General features: G+C 53.5%; 1 protein-coding gene across 1 annotated transcript; it reads left to right on the top strand.

Annotated features, from left to right (window-relative positions):
* The first annotated feature begins 318 nt into the window (after positions 1-318).
* Positions 319-23,537, top strand: MALL (mal, T cell differentiation protein like). The gene is made up of 4 exons (XM_006116243.4): positions 319-492; positions 19,041-19,208; positions 21,302-21,439; positions 22,267-23,537. The coding sequence occupies exons 1-4, from the start codon at positions 385-387 to the stop codon at positions 22,327-22,329; spliced, it is 477 nt and encodes a 158-aa protein (XP_006116305.1). The 5' UTR covers positions 319-384; the 3' UTR covers positions 22,330-23,537.
* The last annotated feature ends 3,767 nt before the right edge of the window (positions 23,538-27,304 follow it).

Below are 27,304 nucleotides of genomic sequence, written 5' to 3'. Positions count from 1 at the left end.
GCTGGGTTGGGGTCAGCCTGTTCTTTCACGGCCCGGACAGAGAAGGGACCCACGTCCATTCTGGCAACAGCTGCATGAGGCCTCCCAGCCAGGTAGCTGCGCAAAGTGTCATAGGAAACGGAGCCACAAATCAGAGTGATAAAAATCTCACCAGTCATCCGCACGTTGTCATCCACCGGCTTATTCACTGTCCAAGGAATGTGCTTAATTAGCTCGAGCAGCTGAGGATTCTTTTGGCCGCAAGGAGCGGTCTGACCTGCCAGGCTGGAACTGGTTTTACTGATTACCTCCAGGCAGGTGTGTCTCTGGCTAGTACTTTTAAGCTGTGCATTGCACTGATAACCGAGGATAGCGGAGCAGGACTTGGAGCTGAGCAGAGAGGAGATGGCATCAAAAGATCTCCCCGCACCTGTTACCAACATAGAAGCGGACATACCATCTGGACTAAAAGTCCTGAGAACGGTGCCATATGCTTTTATCGTACCAGAGCTAGTAAGTACACGGCATGGTTTGATTTGCTCGCTTGCGATGGCAAAAACTTAACGACTATGTCAACGGCAGGGAGGAGGCGGGAATCCAGAGCCAGCACCGAAAGCAACTGGGGTAAGAAGAAAGCGATATGGGGAAAAGTTTACTTCCGCTGCTACTTATCTTAAAATCGTTAGGTCTGGCATCTTCCTCGGGGCTGGAGTCACCCAAAATAGTGCTTCTCATCCGAGCATGGGGTGGCAGTTTTATGTTTTATTAAGTCAGATCTTGGAAGTTAGAGGCGTGTCTGTCACTTGCTTCTTCAGGGCTGTTTTTTCTCTGCCCTCTTGCAGTTTTCTGGGGGGGGGTCAAAGGTTGTATTATCATATGCCAGCAATGGCAGGTTTTCTTAATGTTCCTTTGTCCAGAGTCCTGGATGTGCGTCGCAGAAGGTCTAATAAGATTATGGCAATCGATGTTGTACTTTGATATACAATACAGCCATCTAGGTCTGTTCGTAATCATTACGTCCATAAAATACGTTGATTGGGTGTATTTGGTAATTGCTGCTGCCTATTCAGACAGCTATAGGAAAAGATAAGCTGACGTTTCCATTAGAAATGTCAGCATTTTAAGACTTTATTGTTGGCTTGATGCTGACAATGAGTGTTTAATTGTGGTGTCATGAACACCACATTGATACAGCATGTGACCAATCAGTGACACACAGATCTCAGTGGTTCAGGAGCCAAATTAGCCATCAGCATTACCCGGAGGAGCCACAGCTGTGTGAATTCATTGTTTCATTTACTATCGTACTATCAGGGCCACCAATGGGGGGACAAAGGGACAGTCGCTTGGGGGCCTGTTGATTTAAAAGGGCCTGGTGTTCTGGGCTGCTGCCACCACAGCTACGGCAGAGGACGGAGACCTGGCCCCTTTAAATTGCCCCCTGAGCTGCATGGTGTGGTCTGAATGGCGTTGTGGGCTGCCCGGAGGAGGTATGACACTGTTTGGGCAGCATTGAGAGCTGGCTGCCTCTAGCCCCGCCCCTTCTGCCTGAGGCCCTGCCCCTTCTGCCTGAGGCCCCGCCCCTTCTAGAGCAGTGGCCCCTCACACACATTGCTCAAGGCCCTGCAAAGTCTGTCACCAGCCCTGAGTCCTATTCTTATTTAAACAGTGTGACGGGGAAATATTGTGTGTGTGTGTGTGTGTGTGTGTGTGTGTATTACTGTTTTATATATTGTGTGTGTGTGTGTGTGTGTGTGTGTGTGTGTGTGTGTGTGTGTGTGTGTGTGTGTATTACTGTTTTATCCACCGCCATTGGTTATGGCCTAGTTAAAGCATCCTGATGGTTTAATGACTTTGTTAATTATTAAATCGAGGTTATAATAACATGCTGCAAAGAGCTGCAGGCGATGCCTAACCCTGCATATCTTTGATGAAAATCATGCAAGGCCTTTCCTTGCAGCAAGCGCTCGCTTTCACGTTAGCTACTTGGCTGCTGCTCAGTCTCAACCCAGGCAGGTTTGTGCATCTTTCATACAAGCTAGAGACTCTGGCCACTTTTATCATTATTGTTATGGACTTGAGTTGCCCAAAAATCTACCAGCACTTGTATACTGGTGGGAGTGGAAGTGACTATCTAAGATTTACCCCTTGATTGGATCCTCTTGCAGAGAGATAAGAAGAAAGTATCTCTAGACAAGACGCAATAGCTGTCATCTGTGTAGTTTTTAAATGTCTCGTGATAGATTTAGGAGGTATTCGCAGGAAGAGAGATGCGAAAGTCCCAACCCATCATACATTCTTACTGCGCATTGGCACAATGTATAAGGCTTGATAGTCCACTCCACTCTCACTGCTAGGGTACATCTAAACTACATGGCTCCGTCAACGGAGCCATGTAGATTTGTTTGTTCGACAAAGGGAAATGAAGCCGCAATTTAAATAATCGCGGCTTCATTTAAATTTAAATGGCTGCCCCGCTCTGCCCATCAGCTGTTTGTCGTCAGATCGGGGCAGTCTGGATGCTCCCCTGTTGACATGAAAGCCCTTTTTCGACCTCCCCGGTAAACCTCATCCTACGAGGCATAACGGGGAGGTCGATAAAGGGCTTTCAGGTCTGCGCGGGAGCGTCCAGACTAGCGCGTTGAGCAGACAAACAACTGATCAGCTGTTTGTCGGCTCAGCGCAGCAGCCATTTAAATTTAAATGAAGCTGTGATTATTTAAATTGCGGCTTCATTTCCCTCTGCTTATCAGCCTAATCTACATGGCTCCGTCGACGGAGCCATGTAGTTTAGACACACCCGTATAGATCAAGTGTCACTTAGGATATGTGTACACTAAGAAACTATTCTGAAATAATTTACATTGATTTAGTAACTCCTGAAATAAGAAAATCAAGCTAGCGTGTCCTCACTACAGGGAACCCTCAAAATGAGACAGAGGCAGAATGTGAATATGGACGGGCTCCCTCGACTTGGAGCCCCTGGAAACGTTGGGGAGTCATTAGTTCGAATGACTCTGGGGAGCCGTTCTTTTGAAATAGCAGCACTGGAGCGTCCACACGATCGCTATTTCGAAATCACTAGTTTGGAATTAGCGTGATTCCCCGAGGAAAGCAGGAGGACAGATTTGGAAATAAGCGACCTGTTATTTCTAAATAACGGGCTTGGTCGTGTGGACGCTCTGCTTATTCATTCGACCTACGGGAGGTTATTTCGAAATAAAGCCCTTGTATAGGTCAGGGCCCAGAGTCCTAGGACTGAATGACAGAAGGGCTTTCCAGCTCACTTAGCTTGATCTCTTGTATCTCACAGGGCACCAACGCTACCCAGCCCCCCCCACTCATCCAGCTCGAATGAGACCAAAATATGACCGCTCACAGGAGACTAGCCTGTTAGGGTATGTCTACACTACAGAGTTTTGTTGGAAAAATAGCTGTTTTTCCGACAAAACCTAAGTTACGTCCACACTGCAATTGTGTTCTTCCGAAAGTAAATGGAAAGAACAGAGGGGTTTTTCCGGCGCTGGCAGCCTTCTTTTGACGAGGAAGAAGCCTTTTTCTGAAAGCGCTCTTTCGGAAAAAGGTGTGTGTGGACGGGGAAGAGGGAGTTCTTTCGAAAGAAGAGGAAAGAGGAAAAAGCACAGGTGCCCTGGTGGCCACTCCGTCCATAGTAATCACTGAAATGCGAGAGAGCGTCCATTCAGTGTGGACGTTCTCTTTCAAAGAAGCTGATCGCTTTTTCGATGCACTTTTGTGGGTGGTCGCGCTCTTTCGGAAGAAGTTTTTCTGGAAGATCTTTTCCGAAAAAAGGTTCTTCCGAAGGAAGCCTGCAGTCTAGACGTAGCCTCAGACCGGAGAGACCAGAGGGGCCACAGGTGCACCCGTGCGGGGTAGAGAAATGAGATGATCCTGGCAAAGGACTCCCCCACACGCTGCAGAGGAAGGGCAGAAACCGACAAGCTCATTGCCAATCTGACCGGGAGGGAGTAATTCCTTGCTGATCCCACGTATGGTGATCACTTAGCGCCTGGGCATGCGAGGAAGAGCCAAGCGGCCACGCAGCTGAGAGGGGATATGGACAGTGCCGCCTCAGCCCTCCCCTGTAGGATCCCCTCCCCAGCTGTGGCCAACTCTGATTCTCCAGAGGAAGGAGATTAAAGAACCTGCCCAGAATACACTGGGAGTGAAATCCCTTCCTGACCCCTGCAGGTGGCTGGAGGAAACCTTGACGCATGAGCTTTAAAGACATGAAGCGGAAGCGAGTGACCGTGGCTGAAATCGTTGAGTCTCTTAACTATTTGCAGCTGATGTTACTATCCTGTGGTAGGATCTGACCTGGGACCCGTGGGGTTGAACTGGTGGATGCGCATGTGGACAATACCCACAGACCCGTGTTACTGGAGATATTACATGTGCTGTACAATACACGGAGACTCCATGGACACGTCACAATGATTGTTTTGGAGCTGCTAGAACACAGACACTGGGCCACGTCAAGACTTCCTAAGACGGCATCTCTATTTCCCCCTTGTAAAGCGTTAAAAGATGGGATTGTAGGCGGAACTGGTATCACTGCTTATCGGTAAGGTTCCTAACGGTTTCCGTTAGAAGCCTGTGACGGGGCGTCTGTCCAGGGGTTAAAACCAGCCCTGGGGGAGGACTGGAAGGCTGGAGCCAGCAGCTGCAGCAGATAGCTGCCAATTAGGGCCCAGCTATGGGCTGTATAAATAAGGGCTCCAGGAGGGATCTGGCTTCTAGGGAAACTGGAGGCTTCCTGGCTTAGAGCAGGGCTGGGGAAAGGCAGGCAGAGCTGGGGAGCTGTGGCCAGGTGAGCCCCCAGGCTGCAGGGCCTAACGCAACGCCTGAGGGTCCTAGGGCTGCAGGGAGGCAGCCAGGATAGGCCAAGGCAGCAGGTCCCCAACCTCTTGCCAGTGATGAGCGTCTATGTCAGATGGCAGTTTGCCCCTGTGGCAGGGGGGCTAGATGAAGACCGGCCGTGGGTCACTGAGGCAAGGTGGGCCTAGGGGGATTGAGGGTCTCCAGAGTGTGGGGGCCCTGCGGTAGGGCAGTACCCCGGAGGAGGGTGCCACGGTCTGGGACGGGCGTGGGCCATGACCGAGTATGGCGGAGAATAAGTAACAGCAGGTGAGACACCAGCCAGAAGGGGGCGCTCCAGCACCAAAATACTAATTCCCTGAGTGGCCAGCAGGAGGCGCCCTGGTGGTGAGTCTGCCTTGTGGCAAAGCCCCTGGTTCCTTGTCGATAACTTTGCCAAGCCACGCGGGCTGCTGAGTCTTTCTGTGCTCTGTGTCCGCCCCAGGCTGGTTTTTATAGGACAGTGCTAGCGAAAAGCGCCCCGCCCTGACTCCTCCTGGCTGCGGGGGGCGGCTGTGGCCCCAGGCACCGGGACTGAGAGCAGGGAGACGGCACTGCGGGGCCTCTCTGAGCCTTCCTGAGAGCTGGGATGGGCGCTAGGCAAGCCAGGATAGGAGCAGACGTGTGGGGACGGGAGCCGGGGCAGGAGAGGATAGGAGGGCAGGGAGGAGGAGGGGCTGGGAAGAGAGAGAGTTGGGCTGGAGTGCGGGCCGGGGGGACAGGAGCGGAGTTAGAACAGGGGTAGAAGCTCAGAGAGGGGGACAGAAGGGGGGGAATGAGGCTTTTGGAGGGAGGCTGAGGACAGGGGCAGAACAGCTAGGTGCTAGGAGGGCTCAGGGTAGAGGTGAGGAGAGGGGGTAAAAGGTTTCTCAAGCCAGCCACCCCTGAGGAGAGGGCCTGAACCCCCTCGGCCGTCACACCCAGGGACAAGACCCGAACCCCCCCAGCCTAAAGGGTTGAGAACCCCTTCAGCAAAGCACCCTCCCCGCCTTATTCCTCAAGCTCCTTGTTCGCCTTGCTCTCCGGGGTCGCACCCCGAGCGCGGGCATGGCCTAGCTTTGGAGCGCTGGGCTTGGCGACCCCCAAGCTTGTGTGGGGGATTCACTAGCGGGGAGAGTGAGTGGCTTGTGTTGGGCGGCTGCTGCAAACGCCACCGAGAAAGCAACATTCGAAACCCAGTGGCTGTGTCTAGACAGCATCCCTTTTCCGTAAAAGGGATGCAAATTAGACACATCTCAATTGCAAATGAAGCGGGGATTTAAATCCCCCTCGCTTCATTTGCATAAACATGGCTGCCACTTTTTTCCGACTCGGATTCTTTATTCTAAGAGGAATAAGGGATCTTTTGGAAAAGGCTTTATTTTCCGAAAGATCCCCATCTAGACTGGCGCTTTCTTCCGGCAAAGCTCCGAGCCGGAAAAAAGCGGCAGCCATGTTTATGCAAATGAAGCGGGGGGGATTTAAATCCCCGCTTCATTTGCAATTGCGATGTGTCTAATTTGCATCTCTTTTACGGAAAAGGGATGCAGTCTGGACACAGCCAGGGATGGTAAAGCGGTGGCTCCAAACGGGGTCGTGCTGGGCCCTGCTCTGCCTTAAGGCATCTTGTGGGTGACGCCCGCGTACCGTGGCGAGGCTCCGGCTGTTCCCCAGGGGTCTCGTGCTACAGGCAGACAGCGTTTGCCTCAGAGGCTGGCGGGGGCCCTCCACACGGCCTCTTTCCCTTTCCTAGAGGTGGGAGCCACGGCCTGCTGAGCCATGCGCCCCACAAGTGAGTTCATGGCCTTGGGGTGAAAGCCCCTCCATAGTCCTGGTCCCCCCTCTCAAGGGCAGGCTCTGTAGTGGCGTGGGGAGGGTTGGGGGGACCCTGCCCACGTCTCCGAGTTCCCGCCTAGGGACCCTATAGCAGTGACGACACGGTTGTTTTCATTTCCAAGCTGGCTGCTTTTTCCCTGGGACACGTTCCCAAACGAGCCGTCCCAGCACGTTTCCTCTGGTACGAACTAGTCCGTCCTCAGTCCCCTCTGTCTGTCACCCCCACCCCCCACGCCTCTTGTGTTCTGTACGGCACTTCCTCCTTCCAGTCCTTCACACTTTTCCTTCCTCCTTCCTTACCCGAGGGAAACCTTTTCAAGCAGCCCCCATGAGTTTTAATTGGCTGCTCCTTCAGGCACGTCTTTAACTAGCCTCGGGTGTCTGCCTCCCGTAACGACAGGGCAGCAGTCTCTGGGAGTTTATTCAGGGAAGAGAAAACTATCCCACACCCTGGATGTTCATTTTGAAATTACGGATCGTTATTTCGAAATAACAGGCGCGTTTAAAGAAGCGGAATTGCTATTTCGAGATACTTCCTGTATCCCGAAATAGCCCCGCTATCTAGACGTAGCCTAGGAAAAAGGAGTTATCATTCTGAAAGAACCAGCCCTTTATTTTGAAATAACAGGCTTGGGAGTGTGGATGCTCCGCTTGTGATTTCGAAATAAGGGGAGTTGTTTCGAAATAACTCCCCAGTGTAGACATGCCCTTTGGCTCAAGATCATCTCATCTGAGGAAGTGGGTTTTGCCCTCGAAAGCTCATGATCCTGTATATTTATTGTTAGTCTCCAAAGTGCCCCAGGACTACTCTTTCGTACAGTGTCCGTGAGCTACTGGATTTCTGAATTTCATATTTTTAATGGTGAACTAGGTTTCTTTTACATCTTTTACATCCCAAAAAATCTGTCCCATTGCTCATGGGGACTGAGTGGGTGTCTGTCTTCAGCTTGCTTCTGGCTTTGTTGCTGGAAAAAGAAGCGAAGCCCAGAGCAAACTGAAATTCACATGTCACCGGGGGTGTGGGTGTGGGTGTGTGTGAAAAGTTCAGTGTCAGATTTTTCTTGGCATGGCTTTTGTAGCTCAGGGTGGGTCCGGGCACACCTCTGAGAAGTATGCGTGGCGCTTACATCCTTTATCTGAGCAGCGTTGCTAGAAGTAAACATTCAAAGAGAGAGAGACACTGCAGCGTTCCGGCTGTCCGCATTAGCCCACCAACACTGCAGGAAGCGTTACCTGTGAAATGCTTGTCTTACAAGACAAAGCGGGGAATCCTAGCACTATTGGAAATCAATGGCCAGGGCCAGGTGTCACCTCGTGGGTGAATAATTTGGCCTAATTTTGATGTCCAGACATTAAGGACATAAGAACAGTCACACGGAGTCAGACCAAAGGGTCCATCAACCCAGTGTCCTGTCTGCCGACAGTGGCCAGCACCAGATGCCCCAAAGGGAGGGAACACAACAGACAATCATCAAGTGATTCCTCTCCTGACACCCATTCCCAGCTTCTGACAAACAGAGGCTTGGGACCCCCTTCCCACCCACCCTGGCTAATAGCCATCGAGGGACCTAACCTCCATGCTACGTCTACATGGGCATGATTTTCCGAAAATGTTTTTAACGGAAAAGTTTTCCATTAAAAGCATTTTTGGAAAAGCACGTCTCGATTGGCAGGATGCTTTTCCGCAAAAGCACTTTTTGCGGAAAAGCGTCCGTGGCCAATCTAGACGCGGTTTTCCGCAAAAAAGCCCCATTCGCCATTTTTGCGATCGGGGCTTTTTTGCGGAAAACACTACTGTGCTATTTACACTGGCCCTTTTGCGCAAAAGTCTTTCGGAAAAAGACTTTTGCCCAAACGGGAGCAGCATAGTATTTCCGGGAAAGCACTGACGATCTTACATGAGATCGTCAGTGCTTTTCCGGAAATTCAAGCGGCCAGTGTAGACAGCTGGCAAGTTTTTCTGCAAAATCAGATGATTTTGCGGAAAAACTTGCCAGTCTAGACACAGCCCATGAGTTTATCCAGGGGAAATCAGGACTAGCTATTGAAGTCAATGAGCATTCCAGTGGTGTAGACACCAAAATGAGACGCATTGGTTTTCTGGGTAGCAGGAAGCTATTTCCGTACGCAGAGGAAGTGGGTGGGAGTCAGATACTGGCTACCGAAGTGACTTGCTTGGTGTGGGTAGCTTCACTGGATTGAGATACCTCAGTAACCCATCTGGAGAGCAGAGGAAGGGACGAGTTAGGTTCCTTTCCCTCGAGTGCTAGGTCATGCTATAGGCACCCGAGGAGCCAGCCTTTGCTGGCATGTCCCCGGGCCACCTCGGGATTAGCTTTTCTAAGGAAAAGGAGAGAAGAAAAGCAACACGTTTGGTGCACGAAAGGATCTGAAGAGATTTTGTGCCTCCTGCCTGGAGTGTGCTCTCTCCTGCCAGCCAGAGATGCCTGTTTGCTGAGAGAGAGGTAGCTGGGAGTTCAGTGTGTACAGACGAGTCAGCACCCCGCCCCTGAAAGGAACCTTATGGCGGTCATCTTAATGGCTCAGTTTAGCTGACACATTCCTCAGGGCTAGGCTGCACATGCCCTCCAGGGGGCACTCTGCCCATCGGGATTGCCCGTGTGCCGTAGCCTTCCAGTCACGTCCCTCCTCCAGGCCACGCACCCAGGCCACGTGCTTCTGAGCCATATGGGGACTGGCTAGAGCTTGCTGATACCCACAGGACCCGTTCGGTACAAGAGCTCTGCCAGGTATGGCTGAGGGTCATTTACACAAGGGCTTTGACACACAGAGCCACCTCCGGGCTGAACAGTATCATACAGTTGAGCGTTTCATTACCTCTTCCCCCTTTAATTTCCTCATCTCTACCATTTACACTTCATGCTGTCTTCACAGAGCACTTAGAACCGCAGAACACGAGAACAGGAAGGGACCTCGAGAGGTCATCAAGTCCAGTCCCCTGCCCTCACGGCAGGACCAAGCACCATCTAGACCATCCCTGAGAGATGTCTGTCCAACCTGCTCTTAAATATCTCCAGGGATGGAGATTCCACAACCCCCTAGGCAATTTACTCCAGTGTTTAACCACCCTGACTTCAGTCTGTTAAGTGTTGCCAAATCCTACTGATTTGCTAATTACCCAACTTGAATGTGTAACAGCTTGGTTATCTGGCTGGCCATCGGTTGCAACAAGTGGTTGGGGTTGGTTTGGATTCCTTTGGCCGCCACCTTGCCTAAGTTCTGTGTGGTTGTGAGAGGGAAAATCCCCCTAGAAACGTTACCGCTGGGGACATCTGCCGGGCACGGGACAGCTCCATATCTATTGCCATGGGAACCAGTGGGCCTGAAGATTTGGAGGGATCTGTTCCAAAAAAAAGGCAACTCAAGGAATATCACTTCTGCAGGATGTTGAGCCTTTCCCAGGCCTGAAGAAAGGCTCACAAGCTTCTCTCTCCCCAGCAAAGTTGGTCCAATAAAAGATATCACTTCAGCCACCTGGTCTGCCTAATAGCCTGGGACTGGCATAATTATAATGACTTTGAATACGAGTTCTGTGGCTTGTCCCCGGCTGCTGTTTTCCACTTGGCATCCAAGGTTCTGCTTATTTACCGCAGACTTCGCCTTCCACGTGTTGGGCTCAGAAATTCTGGTGGCTCTGCTGAACGTCCTGATAACACCTGATCCCCTTAATCAAGAGGCACTCGATGCCGGGCTCCTTGTAATTGCTTGAAATGAATTGCCCAGCGAGCTCTCTGTGAACCCCATTACGTCGTGCTGTTCCCTTTGCTGCCTTCTGCAGCAGAAGGCCTGTTGAATCGCATCGAACTTCGAACTAAACTTTCCGGTTCCAAAACTCATCCGTGACCTTCCGTGTTTTCTTCTCTCTTTGGGGGGTTGGTGACATAGGCAAGGGGAGGCATTGCCTTCTCCAAACTGCTCACGCTCCAGCCAGCTGGGACACCGGGCCTGCTGGGAGGGGGAAGCCAGGAGGTCTGGGGATGCTTCGGGGCTGTAGCCTTGGCTGGGTGCTGGCCGCTGCAATGGGGATTGGGTTTGGCCCCACAGGGTGTGTGTGTGTGCAGAAGGGGCGGGGCCTTAGGTGGAAGGGGCGGGGCTGGGGCTGGGGCTTGCCTTCCCCAGCTGGGCCTTTAGGGTTGCCAGGTGTCCAGTTTTGAACTGGACAATCCAGTATTTGAGCTTCCTGTTCGGGAAACAAATTGAGAAAATAGAACTGTCCGGTATTTTCTAAATAAGATGTAAAGTAGAGTGTGATGTAATGTCAAGTGTGTCCGGTATTTTTGTTGAAACCATCTGGCAACCCAATGGGCCTTCACCCACTGCCCATGCTTCTCTCTCTTGTGGCGTTGTGTTGCTTGACTTGAGAGTCACATCTGGCTTCACGATCGCTTTCCCGCTACAGCTGGTTCTGATGCTTTGCTGACCCTGCTTGCCTCTTACTTCTCTTTGCCTTTTCCACCCAGTGACTGGAGTTTTACCTTGGCTTTCACTTGGATGTTTTGATCCCTCATTAAGTTGGGGTGTGAACCCCTGTGGCCTGAAAACCAAGAGACGTTCCCTTGGGTCTCTGTGCACATTTCCAAAACCTGGATCTGTTCTTCCTCGTCTTTCAACACGGGCTGCGGTAAGGGGCGTGGAAACAGTCGTGGCCCTGAGAGATATGGTGAACTCATGATGAAGGAATGGGGTGTGTCCTGCGGTAACCAACAGGACAAAGTCCTATAGGTGCAGTGTGGGAAACCCCACTATCTCTTTCACACCCGGAAATTTTCCTCTCTTTTCCCAAAAGAAAAATGACATGGGAAGCACACAGGGGGCTGCTCCATGGCTCAGCTCATGCAGTATAATTACTAGAGCTGTGTGCTGATTCTCACCCGTGTTTTGGTTTGATCAGAAATGGAGGATTCTCACCAAGTCCATTGGAAGGTTTGCTAGGGGTTGTGAGCACTTTGAGCCAACCTAAGCCAGCGCTGGGGGCGCCTTTCAAGGAGATCCCATTCTGGTGACTGGAGTTTTGACTTGGGTTTCCCTTTGAGCTTTTGATCTCCCCCAAAAGGAGGTCGTGCGAACCCCTGTGGGCTGAAAACAAAGACATGCTCCTTTGAGCCTCTGTGAAGTGTGACGGTGAGTTTCACAAAGCTGGAAGACTCTCCAAGCCAAAGCCAAATGAAGTCAATGAGAATCTTTCCCCTGAGTATGGTGGACCTTGGATTAGGCTAAGGGATGGGCAATAATTTTTGATGGGGGGCACTCCAATATGTTGTAAGTGATTTGTAAGTGATCAAGGGATGCACTCTTCCATAATATTAATGGAGTAGGTGCAGGGGTTGGGATGAAGGTTGGGTGCAGAAGGGAGCTTGGGCTAAGGGATTGGGGTGCAGGAGCAGGTGTGGGATCTGGGAGGGAGCTTGGGTGAAGGAGAGGGTTGTGACCTGGTGCAGGGAACTGGGGTGCAGGGTCCCTGAGGGGGTATGTTTACAGGAGAAGAATCTGACCTGGAGCAAGGGTACAGGAGGGGGTTGTGATCTGGAGGAGGGGTGTAGGAAGGGGTGCAAGGTCTGGGAGGGGGTGGTGATCCAGGGCCTGGGTGCAGGAGGGGGTGCAAGGGCTGGGAGAGGGTTGTGCAGAAATGGGTGCAGGGTTTGGGAGGGGATATAGATGCAGGAGAGGATTCTGACCTGGAGGTGGGGTGCAAGGTCTGGCAGGGGGGTGTGATCTGAGGCAGGGGTGGAAGGATTTGGGTCAGGACTAGTGCAGGGGATTGGGCTGCAGGCTCTGGGAGGAAGTATGGGTGCAGGAGTGGGGGTGCAGAGGGTTTGGGTTATGTGGGGTAGTGGTGCAGCAGGAGGGGCTGGTGCGCCAGAGGCAGGCTCTACCTGGGAGAAGCATATGTGGGTGGCTCCCAGCCAGCAGCCCAGCAGGTACCTCAGCCAGGCTCCCTGCATGCCCCACCCCCTCACACACTCAGAGCAGCCGGCTGCGGGAGCTGTGTTTGCTTCTCTGAAGGCCTGGGAACGAGAGGGGGAGGAGTACTTTGCACACAAGCAGCTCCCATTGGCCGTAAATCATCCAATGGGAGCTGCAAGATTGTGCCAAGGGTGGGGTCAGTGTGAGAAGCCTCTCCTCCCTTCCCCTGGGCTCGCAGCATTCAGAGAAGCACATAAGGCTCCCGCAGCTGGCTGCTCTGAGCGTGTGCAGGAGCGGAGCCGGTAGGAAGCCTGGATGAGGCTCCCACTGGGCCGCGGGCCGGATCCGGCGGCTTGGCAAAACAGAGGCGGCCCGTGGGCCGTATTTCGCCTGCCCCTGGCTTAGTCTCTCATTGGCTATTCATCCGACAAGCAGCTCTAGATTGCCCGTTCCTTTTTGACACTGGTATAACCCTATTGGTTCCTAAATGTTACATGTATTTGTGAGCTTGGGGGAGGCGGGATTCCTGGCCTTTTGGGTAAGTCGAAGGACGCGGCCCGATGGAAGTAAAGACAGTGGGCATCACTAATGTTGACACGGTGCAGGGTAACGAGTCTTTGGATGGTGTTAGCTTTCTCTGTGGCTTTTGCAGCAGCACAGTAACCCAACTAAATAACTCTCTGGGCCCTGGAACGAACCGGGACAGGCAAAGCCACCAGACACGCCCTGCGAAAAGAACGTGACGGCCAAGCGCTCCAGAGTTAGGATGTGCCAGTGTTGTGCGGACGACCCTGGCCAGCGCGAGAACAATGCGCTCGAGGCGTCATGGAGGGGAACATGCCGCGCCGCAGAAGCTCTTACCTCCTGGGAAGGGGCCCGCGGATCCATGCCACCGGGTTCAAAGGGCCTTTGCAAACAAAGGATGTGAAACGACACAACAAGAATAGCTCTGATCTAGCCATGGGGAGAGCCCATCCGAGAACTGACCGGCATGATCCTGTGGCCACTACAGGAGGACGTGGAGTATTTTAGACCTGCGAGGGATGGAAGATGGGAGACAGCTGGTACGCCTGGGTCAGGGGTAGATTATTATTTCTAGTCTTATGTTTCACTTTATCCTTAACGTAAAAAACATCTGTTCTGCAGCAGGTCGAAGGAAAGGCCAACAGATACGCATGTGAATCACCTCCCAGTTTACTGTAGCTCTGAAGATTTTATCCCTGACTTTTACCTTCAGTAGGGAACCAAGTGTGCCTAGGCTCAGAGCTGTCCCCTCCTTTTCCACCTGAAAGATCCAGAATAATTCAGGTCTGGGATCTTTTGGCATCCCGAGTTCATCAATCAGCCCTTTCACCCATTAGAATAGTCGCCCAAGGTCTATAGATCCAGTCTTACGTCACTCTATTGGGCCACCTTATGCCTGCCGTTCCTGAAAGCGGATGACAAACAAATCGTGACGTGATTGATTTGGGCGCTGCTGAAAAATGAAGCGTGTCCACTTGAGTCTCTTGAGCAGGGTGCAGCAATGGGCGGGGTGGAGGGGGCAGGGAGAGGGGGGGGTGGAAGGAGGAGAGTGGAACATGCGCTAGGGAAGCAGTCAGAGAGGGTGGGCCCTGCATTTCTGAGCAGTGAGTCAGCACCCAAGGGTGCAAGGTGCAGCACAAGGCGGAAGGTCAAGTGGGTTCGATTGCTTGACAAGTGTAATTAGCCCGTCTCCGTTGCCTGTCGTGGCAAAGGAGGAAGGAAATTGCCGTGATAGGGAGGGACGCCAGGAACACGGCTGGCTTGGAAGGGGCTGCGGCATACTCGGCATGCAGGAGAAACGCCCCCGGCGGGGGTGAACAGGAGCCCTGCAGATGTGCCGAGCGTTTCCGGCGTGACGCTGTCTGTCGTTGACTGTTCTCGTGGCCCCGCTGGGTCCCAGCGAGGAAGGGTGCATGGAGTCGGGCCCCTGCACCCTCCACCAACAGCCAAGCCGGGACTAGAATCCGCCCCTCTTGGTGAAAGAGTGACGTGCTGTCAGCAGCACTGGAGCTCCTGGATGGGGTCCGTGGTTTCTGTCTGTCAGGGCTGGGAATGGGCCCCAGTGAAGGGATCACTGGATGATTTCCTGTTCTGTTCCCTCCCTCGGCAGCACCCGGTGGCCACTGTCGGCAGACAGGACACTGGGCTAGCTGGACCTTTGGTCTGACCCAGCCTGGCCGTTCCTACGGTCTCCTGACCACTGGGAGTAGTAGCATTGCACAGCTGGACTGCCGCTGTCACCCGGGCAGAGACCGGCTCTGAAGGGCCAAACTCACGAGCGGATGGGCCAGTCCCGTGCGACAAGGCAGAAGGGGTTTGTCCCGTTTCGTCCACCTCCCCCTTCCCTGCTCTCCTCCCCTTCGGCATTTGCCAGAAAGCTCCCCAGACTCGGCTGCGTAGAGCCTATTTTGGCAGCCAGCTTGGCTTCACTGGAACCTTGGCTGGTTTCGCATCACACCTCCCATCACCGGCCACGTCTCTAAAGCCTGCTCTCAGAGACAGGTCCCTGGACCACCGCCCTCACCACCGGTGGCTTGTTTTGTGTGTGGCCAGTGTCTAGCAGATCTGGCTTTCAAGAAGCCGGGTGGGGGTTTAAAACAGGAAGATCTAACAACGGGCTTCTACTGAAAACAGTGGCCTGCTCTTCCAAAGTACAGAGCTCCTAGCATCAGCCTCTCAACCCCCTGGCAAAACCGCTGCGGACTTCAATGGGAGCAAGACCCAGTCTGGCATGTGCCCGGAGGCCTGGCAGTGCATTTTGTGCGTCTCCCTTCCCCTGGGGTCCCCTCACCTAATCAGAGAGACACCTGGAAATCTTAGGCTCTGATATTGTGTAGGGGGTGGTGAACAGGGCTGTCCTTACGGTTTATGGTGCCCTAAGTGGAGGAAGAGGGGAATGGAGGAACAGCTGCTCTATGGGGCGAGGGCTGCGCTCACTGCTGGAGGGGTAGGAGCAGGGCAAGAAGGCTCCGGTGTGGGAATTGTGGCAGGGGGACACGGTTCCCAGCTGCCACCAGCCCTGTGCTCGGGGTCCCGACTGCCACCCAGGTCTCCGCCACTGGCCCCGCATTTGAGAGCCCACGTACGCAGCATGCAGCTGCTGAAAGCGCCACGAAATGTGGGTACCCAGAGCCCTATGAAACTGCGTATTCACCAGGAATTGAAATTAGGGGGAGTGATCAAATTTACAGGGGAGGGCGGTGTCAGGGCTGATGAGGGGTGAGACCATGAGGGTAAAGGTGGGTTGTATGGCACCATAGTTCACAAAACTGGGGGGGTGTTGGGGAAATTCAGGGGGGGTATACACCCCCCTGGAGGGGTATAGGGAAATCCCTGGTATTCAGTGCGGGTCTGTCTATACTAGCCCCCTAGTCCGAACTAGGGTGGCTAACGCAGGCATTTGAAGTTGCAAATGAAGCCCGGGATTTAAATATCCCGAGGTACACCTCATTCCACGAGGAGTAACGGTAGTTCAAATTAGAGATCCTAATTCGAACTACCTACTCCGTGCCGCGTGTAACCGCGGGCACGGAGTTCGGACTAAGGGGGATTTAAAAATGGCGGCGCCCGGGAAGATGCAAATGAAGCCCAGGATATTTAAATCCTGGGCTTCATTTGCAACTCCGGTTGCCCTCATTTGCCTACCTAGCTCGAACTACCGAGCTAGTGTAAACGTACCCTGCCTGTCTAAGGACAGCCATGGAGGCAAGAGTGGAAAGGCATCTTGGTGTGAATTTCATCCATGCGGCCTTTGCTCCCTTCTCCCTTAATACAATCCCCCGCCGGAGTCTCTTCCTGGGATCGACTACCTGTGCAGTAACAGCTGGAAAAAGGAGCGTAGCAAGGGACCATGGCAAGTTTTTGCTCGGCAGCCTATGCTAGTGCCTGGTATTTTGTGCCTCTGCTCCAGTTCCTCTTCCTACTCGACAGACGCTGGCGAGCTCTTTGGTGGGACACTGTTGAAAAACAAGCCAACAGGATTCTGGGCGGCATGAACAGGAATGTTGTGAGCAAGACACAAGGAGTTGTTCTTCCACTCTGCTCTGCGCTGATTAAGCCTCAATTGGAGTCTTGTGTCCAGTTTTGGGCACCACATTTCAAGGAAGATGTGGAGAAATTGGAGGGTCCAGAGAAGAGCAACCAAAATGATGGAACGTCTAGAGAACATGAGCTGTGAGGGAAGGCTGAAAGAATTGGGGTTTAGTTTGGGAAAGGGAAGACTGAGGGGACAGGATAGTGGTTTTCAAGTACCTAAAAGGGTGTCATGAGGAGGGAGAAAAATGGTTCTTCTTAACCTCTGAGGACAGGACAAGAAGCAATGGGCTGAATTTGCAAGGGAGGTTTAGGTTGGACATTAGGGAAAACTTCCTACCTGTCAGGGGGTATGTCTACACTACCCCGCTAGTTCGAACTAGCGGGGTAGTGTAGACATACCCAGGGTGATTAAACACTGGAATAAATTGCCTAGGGAGGTTGTGGAATCTCCATCCCTGGAGATATTTAAGAGCAGGTTGGACAGACACCTGTCAGGGATGGTCTAGATGGTTCTTAGTCCTGCCCTGAGGGCAGGGGACTGGACTTGATAATCTATCGAGGTTCCTTCCAGTTTTAGTATTCTATGATCCTATCATTCTACGATCTCCTGCTTTTCACTTGAGAAATTCCTCGCGTTCATGCTGTGAGTGGGCAGGGATATTTCAGAAATCTGGCAGGCTGGATTAGATCCAAAGGTAGCATATGCCAGTGATAAATTGCACAGGACCCAGCTGGGATAAAGAGCCAAAACACTGATCCAAACCTCCTGACTGCCAAGTTATGCTGGAAATCGTGTAGAGAAATGGTTCCCTGTGGGATTGCTGATGCGTCCGGTCAGAATGCGTTTGCACCTTTTCCTCGGCATTTCAGCCCTTGCATGTTTGATCCTGGCTCAAAGCAGAAAGAGACACGAACAATCTGCTCCAAGACTTATTTTGGAGAACGTCTCTGGGCTGTCTGTTCAGGGTGTTAGGTGATTACAACGGTCCATTCTGGCTTTGGAATCTGACTCCACCCTGCAGTGATGGGAGTATTGAGTCTGACAGCCGTGCCATGGCCATTGGAACCAGCCGATGGCCGTTCCCAGCCCGACTCTGTGTTCTTGGCACTTATGTAGTCACCCAGCAGGATAGTCAAGCTTGAAAGTTGTGTAGGGTTTGGAGTTTGAGCCAGTGCCTGCTGAAGTCCATGGAGCACCATGTGGCCGGGGGTTCCACTGGGCATTGTGGCCACTTGCTAGGGGCGGGGAGGAGGAAGACCGAGAAAGACCCCGGGAGGGATCGGACAGCAGCAGACAGAAGGAGCGGCTGGAAGTCTGAGCCTAGGAGAGGTGTTCGGGGGTCTGGCATGGAGGCTGAAAAGTGCTCAGAGCAAAAGAAGCCGTTTCCTGCCCTTGGTGCCTTCAGGGGCATGGGCCGGCCGCACGTCCTGCGTGAATAAACGAAACGACATCAAAGAAACACCCGACTCTCTCACCAGAGCCGTCCCGTTCATAGGGCGATTCGGGGCAGCTGCCCCAGGCCCTGCACTTGTGGGGGGCCCCCCCGTCTGAACCGTCCTATGGATTACAGGGGGTCTAGTGTAGGCAGCCGCAGGGGTCGCCCACCACCCATTACAGTGGGAGTCGGAGCGGCCCGGCCGCCTGCTCGGTTCCGCCGCACCACCCACGCCCAGCCGGCTGTGGCCACGTCTCTGTGGCAGTGGGAAGCAAAGCGCCCCGGCCCAGGGCGCTCCTCTTCCCGCTGCCACGGAGACCCGCGTGCAGCAGGGCCGGGAGAGAGCGGTGGGGCGGAGGAGCAGGCTGCCAGGCCACTCGGACTCCCACCGCGGGGAGTGCTGGTGGCCGGGGGGTTGACCTGTGCTACTGCCCCACGCCAGGCCCCATCACCCCCTGGCTCACGTTATTGGGGGAGGGGCCAAGGGGACAGTCATGGGCGGGGCTTGGGGAAGGGGCGGGGCAGGAGGTTGCGCCACGCCCCACACTTGAGGCACTGGGAGGGTTGCCCCAGGCCTTGTGCCCCCCTAGGGACGGCCCGGCCTCTCACCAATTGGAACATCTCCAGGGCCCCAAATGTTGCAAAGGGGCCACCATTCCAATGGGGGCCACGCTCGGCTCTATCGTGGCTCCTCTGCGTGGGGCCATCCCAGGAAGCATCCCGGAGCTTCGGAGCAGAACCGAGAATTTACCTGCGGTCTCCATGACGCCCAGCGCCCTGGGGCCTAGACCCTGGCGAGGCGCCCGTTACGGCTGCCATCCCGGGGCCTGGTGTGCTGTTTCCTACTCCTGAGCCACTCAGGCGAGGGGTGATGGGAAATGCCCTGCATGGACACGAGCCAAGCTGCCGCCCTCAGTAGAGTTCACCGGGTGTCTCCTTTGTTTTTGGCAGATCCTTGGCTGCTGGGTCTGGATCCTGGTGGCGGCCACCACGGTGCACTTCCCGCTGCTGCAGGGATGGGTGATGTACGTCTCCCTCAGCTCCTTCGTCTTCTCCTTGCTCTTCCTCTTGTGTTACCTCTTCGGGTTCCACGGGAACAGCAATTCGTGGAAAGTCGTGGTAAGAGCACCCGCCGTTATTGCCAGAGCTACCGCCAGGCAGTAACTTCAATTTCTTACAGGTTCTGCCCTATCAGAGTTGGGGGGCAGGGGGGTTGCGACGCAGCAGAACCTGTAAGAAATTTAAATGTGGGGCAGAGTGCGGGGGGCTCAAGGCAGTGGGTCGGGGTGTGGGGGGTTGTGCAGGAGTTAGGGCATGAGGCTGGGGGATGGGGGGTGCAGGAGTCAAGATTTGGGGGGTATGAGGGGCTCAGGGCAGGGGGTCGGGATGTGTAGGGAGTGTAGGGGGCAGGATGGGGGCTGGGCATAGGGGGTAGAATATCTGGGGGAGTCCTAGGGCCAGGTTACCATACATGATTGAGGCCAGGTCTCTGCCATCACAGCCAGACGGGCCAGGCCAGGATTTCTGTGCCCAATTCTGCCTCCCCTCCTGTGCCAGTCCCTCCCAGTAGCCCATGTGGGAGAGCTCACACCTCCTGTACAGCACCCCCCGCCAGCAACGTTAAGCCGGCCTGCCTCCTGAGGGGGGCACCCGAGCCGGCTCTTACCGGGGTGCTCACCCGTCAGGCCTCACCTGTCAAGCAGCCAGCTGGTTTCAGACCTGACTTTTCACCTAGTCGTCACTTTCTGACCTGTGCCACAAAGGGGCCGGCAGCTGGAATTAGTACTTCTCCACCTTGATTTAGTACTGATTTAGTACTTCTCCACCTTTCCTTGTCTGGGCACATGTAGGGGGAATAGAATATATGCAGTGGTAGAGTAAAATATACAGGTGAGTTAATGATGCTGTCGAAACTTAACTGGGGCCTTTCCTCCCTTTTTGTGACTTTGTGCAAACTTAATGCGCCACTGATGTATTTTTGTGTCTATTGATAGCGTAGCATCATTGACTGTAACCACTGGGAAGACACTTCGGGTGCGTCTAGACTACATGGCTCCGTCGACGGAGTTTACTAGATATAGCAACATGAAGCAGTGATTTAAATAATTACCGCTTCATTTACATCAAAATGGCCACTGAGCTGTGCCGATCAGCTGATCCGGCACAGCGGGGCAGTCTAGACGCGCCGCGGTCGACAAGGGAAGCCTTTGTTGACCGCTCCGGTAAACCTCACGAGGCAGACCGGGGTGGTCGACAAAGGCTTTCCTTGTCGACCGTGGCATGTCTAGACTGCCCCGCTGTGCCGGATCAGCTGATCGTCGGCACAGCACGGCGGTCATTTTGCTGTAAATGAAGCGGCTTTTATTTAAATCGCCGCTTCATTTTTCTATGTCTAGTAAACTCATCTACATGGCTCCATCGACGGAGCCATGTAGGCTAGACACACCCTTTCATTCTAACCCGACTCTTAGGTTGCTTGTGACTCGCAACATGTCTCCAACTGTGACCCACCTGGCCCCGGCCCAAAGGGGAGTTGTTGGAAACATGAGAAAATTTGTTCCAGCTGGTTTTGAGTCATAGCAACATCACCCTTCCCACTTCATTAATAGGCAGCAGGTTTAAAACCAACGAAAGGAAGTTTTTCTTCATTCAGTGCACAGTCAACCTGTGGAACTCCTTGCCAGAGGATGCGGTGAAGGCTAGAACTTTAACAGGGTTCCAAAAAGAGCTAGATAGATTCACAGAGGGTAGGTCCATCAATGGCTATTAACCAGGATGGGTAGGAATGGTGTCCCTAGCCTCTGTTTCTCTGGAAGTGAGTGACAGGGGAGGATCACATGGGGATTACCTGTTGTGGTCCCTCCCTCTGGAGCATCTGGTATTGGTCACTGTTGGCAGATAGGATACTGGGCTAGATGGACCTTTGGTCTGACCCATTTTGGCCATTCTTATGTTTCTTATGTTTCTTTTGAACTGAAAAACGGGCCTTGGACAGCTGACAGGCCGTAGCTGCGATGTTGATCCGGAAAGTTCAGCTGTGATCACAGAACACTAGAACTGGAAGGGACCTTGAGAGGTCATCGAGCCCAGTCCCCTGCCCTCATGGCAGGACCAAGCACTGTCTAGATCATCGCTGATGTGATGGGAATGAGGAATGCCTGTGACTGTGCATTTCACCATCACAAACCTTCCGCTTCTGACTTGGTTTGCAGGATAGTCTGTACCATGGAGCCACTGCCATTTTCTACATGAGCGCTGCGGTCTTACAAGCTAATGCAACAATCCGCTCTGAGACAGAGGTGTCTGCAGAACTTATTCCTCGCTACTACCAGATCAACACCGCTGCCTCGGTAGGTGGAATGTGGAGAGCGTGGATTAGCCACAGTATTTCGTAGCTACCTCCCCTTCCTGTCTAATTTCCATGGGAAAATGTCGACATAGCTTGAATTTTTTCTGCATTTGTGTATTTTTTTTTTTTTTTTTTTGTGTCAGTGGGACACTTAATCTGAGTCTGCCTGAGCTGCCATGGTGCTTGATGGGAGTTGTAGTCCAGGGCCTCAAGCCCTTGTTCTCCCCACTGGGCTCCCTGGCTAGACTGAGTTTCCCATGATGCACCATGGCTGAAAGGCAGCGGTGTACTGTAGGATCCCATAACTGCAGGTTACCAGGGGAAATGTCATCCAGCTAGGAAAGTGGGGGAGAGGGAGGAATGAACCATCCAAACTACAACTCCCATGAGGCATTGCAACGGGTCAGGCCCATCCAAAAGAAAACGTGTCAACATTTGGGAACTGAATTGTTTTGTAAAGTTTTGGCTAGTGAACAGTTTTGATATTTTTGCCTTTTCCTCACAACCGGAAAGACAGAAAATTTCAATTTCCGGTCAGTGCATTCCTGGCGCTTCCCCACAGTTGGGGTTTGAGATTTTCTTCATTAATAGTTGGGATTTAGTTGGGATTGGTCCTGCCTAGAGCAGGGGGCTGGACTTGATGAGCTTCTGAGGTCTCTCCCAGCTCTATGGTTCTATGATTCTATGAATAGGTTGGCGAGAGCATTTTAAGGACTTAAAATCTATTGACGAAAGGGCATTGGAGGGGTCACTAAGGACACAGAGGAGCAAAAGGCTGAAATCAGTAATTTCATTGCTCAGTAATGTTCTTTCCATTTTTCCTTTCAGTTCTTTGCTTTTATCACGGCTCTGCTGTATATTTTACATGCCTTCAGCATCTACTATCACTGAAGACAGCTGTCAAAGAGAGCAAAGGTGTGACAGACACACGAAACAGTGACACCTGGACTTTGTGTACCCAAAACCAATGGCTTCATGGATTAAGAACGGAATGCAGTGTAAATTTAGGTCATTCAGAGCCTACCTCTGCTTCTTTTTAATTTTAAAGGGTATTTTGTTTTGTAAATCTATGTTGAAATCGTAATTTTTATGCTGTCTCGTCTATTTTCTGTCTGAAAACAGCGTAGTTTGGGGAAACGTTTGTTCAAGAGACCCAACGCAGAATCTTGGCATCTTCTCTTCCCTGCGTATCACGGTGTCTCGGCTGCTGGCTATTTCCAAAGGCGCTCCGGATGTGCTCGTGGTAGGGGTGAAATACCTTACTGGAAAATATAAATGTTTCTTGGATTTCTTATGCCAGCTCCTTTGTTATATATTGTAGTTAGTTGAGTTTTTCTATCATTCCAGTGAAATTATGGCTCCTCTGAGTTCAGTTTGGTTAGCCTGGCTAAGCCCATAGTTCAAGCTCTGTTTGACTCTTTGGTCAGATCTCAGCATCTCCGAGAAGTGGGCAACTTTGCATCCTTCTGGGTCATTGGTTGTCACAGGCCTGGCTATTGGATTTGCCATTGTCTTCTCAGATGCCCGACCAGGGGCTGCTGCTGGAGACCGGCAGTCATACAGCCCTGCTGCCGTTCCTGCCGTGGGCGTGGAGTTCTACTTCCCAGCTCACCACAGCTGTAGGGTCCCACTGTCCAGCCTGCCAACTATTCAGCAGCTGGGACTATTTTGGCTTGGTGTGGCTGGCCACCGGCAGAATTCACCGGCAATACCGGTAAACCTCATGTTTACCGGTTATCCATTTAACATCCCTAGTGGCCATCTACCTGTCTCCAAAGTATATTACGCCTCGTGGATCCATCCACCAGAAAGGAAGAACATCAGGAAATCTTTCTGCCTCTTGTAACAGACAAACTTGGGAGTGGTACAAGGGGGCACAAAAGACATATGCATTATTCTTTAGCTGAGTAGACAAAAGAGTTGAAACGTCTGAGCTCTGAAAGTTCCTGGCCAGAAAATCCGGTCTATCAAGCTGGCAAAGAAGCATGGTGAGAAACGCTTCTTTGAATAAAAGACTTTAATCAGGATGGAGTCTTAGAAGTATATTTTGAATTTTTTTTCTTGTAACTTGTCTTTATTCCTTGCTCGTGGGGGTCAGTTAAATCTATGAATCTGGTTAATAAACTTTTCCCGTTGACTATGCCCCAACACAGTGCTGAGACTGATATGAGAGTGTTTGGCAAAGCTCAGGTGAAGTAATGAGGTGCAGGGGGTTGGCTCTTCCAAGGAGCAATGAACTTAACAATGTCTCTGGGGAACTCAGGTTTCCCCTAAGGCTGTGTCTACACAGCAGCATTATTTGGGAATAGCTGACGCAGAGAGGTAGCGCAGGGCGCTCAGTCCAAGCTGGCCTGTCCTACTGCCTAAGCCTGCGAAAAGGAGACCCAGACTCTAAAGTCACGTAGATCATAGAATCACAGAACACTAGAACAGGAAGGGACCTTGAGAGGTCATCAAGTCCAGTCCCCTGCCCTCATGGCAGGACCCAGCATCGTCTAGAGCATCCCTGACAGGTGTCTGTCCAACCTGCTCTTAAATATCTCCAGGGGTGCTGATTTACAACCTCCGCAGGCAATGTATTCCAGTGTTTAACCACCCTGACAGGCAGGAAGTTTTTCCTAATGTCCAACCTCAACCTCCCTTGCTGCAGTTTCAGCCCATTGCCCTTGTCCTATCCTCAGAGGTTACGGGTTGCTACAGATAATTCTTTCCCAAGTATTTGCCAAAATATTCATGGTCTGACTGACCCATGTTTGGAGTTGGGAAGGAATTGTCAATGGGTCAGATGTGCAGAGCGCTGGGGGGTTGGGTGGGCAAGGTTCCTCGCTGGGTCACTAGCTGGGTTCAGCGAGTGTAAGCGGAGGATGCTCCATCACTTGACCTCTGAGGACTTCAGTAACTTCGGCAGAGACGGTGGGGCTAAGTCGGGAGGGATGGATGAAGTTCTGTGGCCTGCTACGTGCAGGTTGGACCAGAGGATCATGATGGCCCCTTCAGTCTAAGTCAATGAGACCTGCCTTTTGGCTTGCTCTTGGATGCCCACTCTGACCCATGGCTCCGAATCCCTGGTCTCTGACTGCCACTGCTCTGACTGCTAGGCATGACTGCCCCCGCTATGACTCTACAAGGGCTTTGTTTGGGGAGGTGGGGGTGTCATGAGAACAGAAAAACTCCTCGTGTGCGTGCTGGCTGCATCTAAGCTAAAGGGCTCGCCTAAGCTAAGTCAACATAGGCCCTGGAGCAGTTGTGGGCAAGTGGCCCTCCAGTGGACCCCACTGGGGTACCACCTGGGGCCTGCGGACCCCCGTCTGCCCTCCATGCCCACGCGCCTCTCCTGCCCTGGGGTCCCGCACTTCCTCCCTCCCAGCGCTTTCAGAGCACCATGACGCCACTAATTCCCCTCGCCTCCCACTCTCCCCACTGCAGATGCAGGAAGGCCACTCCCTAGTGCTGGCTGTCCAGTGTAGACGCACCCTCCGCTTTCATACACAAAGCGTTTCCAGCCCTCGGGCTTGCAGAGACCAGGTGTAGGAGGTCCCCTCTCACAGAGGGCTTATAAAATCCGTCCTGACCTCCTGTGGCCACGGAGGACCCCTGGGCCTTCTCCTCCCCCCTGACAGTGAAGCCCCAGTCAGACTCCAAACCCCTCCAGCCTCCAGGAGGCAGCGTCGTGTCCGGAATAGAAGCGGGGGCCCAAAACGAGAGGCGCCCCACGGAAGGGGCCTCCATGGACGGTGAAGTGCCGCCTGGCAGACGCGCGGTTCTGGCCCAGGTGGGACGGGGCGCGGCGTCAGCTAGTTAAGGGACGTCCCACACTCCCACTACGCCCCCTCCCAGGTAGGTTAGTGGATTGATCAGTTAAGGAGACTTTCACACTGAGGAGCTGGCGCGCCAGTGCTGAGCCGGCACCATGCTGGAGGCACCAGGCCACCCACCAGGAGGGCCAGGCTCAGGGCCTTCCGCTCATCTTCCCCCCCACCCCGGGCTAGGATCCCCCCTCTTCTGTCAGACGAAAGAGGCCCTGGAGTTGGGGTCTCCCAGCGCACTCAAGCTACGTCTACGCTGCCCTGCGCTTCCGGAAAAAGCGATGCACATTGCAAACCGCAATGTGCGTCGCTTTTTCCGTTTCTTTTTCCAGAAGAGGCTTGTCTGACATTTGGCCCGTCTACGCTGGGCCAAATGTCGGGAAAAAACCCGTTTCCAGAACATCCCTTCTTCCTCGGAAAACGAGGTCTACAGGGATGCCGAAAAAGCACGTCTGCTCTTCCAGAAAAAGGTTTAGAAGAGCAGACGCGTTCCCTGGCCGCGGCAGAGTTTTTCTGGGATACCTCCGGTTTCCCAGAAAAACCTTGCAGTATAGTCATAGCCTCAGAGAAATGGTGTTGACTGAGTCGGAGCATTCGAAGTCGCTCCCATAGGGGGCGCTGTGCTGCTGGGGGTACCCGCCTATGCATGGGAGGGGCGACAGAGCCCTGTATCTAGGGTGACCAGGTGTCCTGTTTTTAAAGTGACAAGCCCGTATTTAAGCCTTTTATCTGGTGTCCCCACATTTAAAAAAAAATGGCAAATTGGCCCGTGTTCCCTGTCTCTTCCCATCCACCGGTACTGGTAGGTCCCACTGCTGGCCGTGGGGAGGGCCAGTGGCTGAGGAGGGGGGTGAGTGTGCAAGGCTGGTGGCTGGGCAGAGCTGCAGTGTGTGGGGCCGGCTGCTCCCACTGCTCCAGGCTCAGTCTCGGAGGCTCCTCTCTGCTCGGAGGCTCCTCTCCATCCTTGTCCTGCCCCATTTCCAGCCAGCGCAGGCGGGCGGCTGCAGTGGCGGGTGAATGCGGCGGTTGGTGGCTGGCAGGTTCCTTCCTCCCACCAGTGCCCCAGGGAAAGCGCCGAGCCCCTGACCCGGGTCGCCCAGAGGAGCCCAGCCCTGCCTGTGCCAAAGGCCCCCCACAGCCCTGGCCTGGGGAAGCTTCTCCGCCCCTCAGCGTGGCTCTGGAGGGGTGGAATCAATTTCCAACCTGCTGGCAACTCGCACCCTCTCAGTCCTGCCCCATGCGTGCGGGGCTGCTCTGTCCCTAGGCGCCCTCCCCTGCTGAGCCAGCTCTCTGGCCCGGCTGGCCAAAGCCCCAGCAGTCAGGTCCCTGGGCCCTGGTGCTCCGTGCATCTTTGGGGCCTAACCCCTTCCTGCCAGGGGGCAGGAGGCGGCTGGGTTCTCTCGGTGGCCAGCCGCAGCCTGGAGCTGTGCGCTGCCCTTCGACATCCGGCAGGCAGGAAGGAACAAGCTGCTTCCAGCCATAGTGGAGCAGGGGGTGAGGTGGGAGGGATGAAATGAGCTGTGGAAAAACACAGGCCAACTCATCCCTCCCCCCTCCTCACCCCCTTTGGCGGGAAGCAGCTCCCGTCCCTCCCCTCCCGCCAGTGCTGAAAGGCTGCTGCTGGCCACCTTCTGGGGTGAACCCTGACAGAAATCCGGGGAGAGGTCATGTGACTCTGAGTGCCTCCCCCCATGTTGAAGATGCAGCACCAGGTATCAGAAGAGGCAGATCCGTCCTGGTGGACCAGCCATGGAGAGTAGAGCGCTCTGGGCAGGGCGGGTTGGGTCAGGTGGGTCAGTCACCCCCATCTCCATGGGAGAGGCGTGTAGGGAGAGCGGGTGTCACCTCTCCCCATGCAAACCTTCAAGATGTGGGAAAAGGTGCCGAGTAAGAGCCAGGTGTAATCACGTCCCATCAGGCTTCAGAGGTGAGGGGTGAATTCTGCAGCACGTGGACTTCCAGAGGACTCATGTCCAGTCTGCCTAGGTGTGGCATTTCCACTGCAAGTCCCACGTCCATTTCGGGGTTAGACTAGGACTTGAGGCCTTGTCTACACAGGT

The sequence above is a fragment of the Pelodiscus sinensis genome, chromosome 3, assembly GCF_049634645.1.
Source record: "Pelodiscus sinensis isolate JC-2024 chromosome 3, ASM4963464v1, whole genome shotgun sequence".
NCBI classification, from domain to species: domain Eukaryota; kingdom Metazoa; phylum Chordata; order Testudines; family Trionychidae; genus Pelodiscus; species Pelodiscus sinensis.
This window is presented reverse-complemented; position numbering and strand designations above follow the sequence as displayed.

Excerpts from the sequence above, each read along its gene's own strand:
- MALL (XM_006116243.4), top strand. The coding sequence starts at position 385 with ATGGCATCAAAAGATCTCCCCGCACCTGTTACCAACATAGAAGCGGAC. Across the intron at positions 19,209-21,301 it reads GCAATTCGTGGAAAGTCGTG|GATAGTCTGTACCATGGAGC; the intron begins GTAAGAGCACCC and ends CTTGGTTTGCAG. Across the intron at positions 21,440-22,266 it reads AGATCAACACCGCTGCCTCG|TTCTTTGCTTTTATCACGGC; the intron begins GTAGGTGGAATG and ends TTTTCCTTTCAG.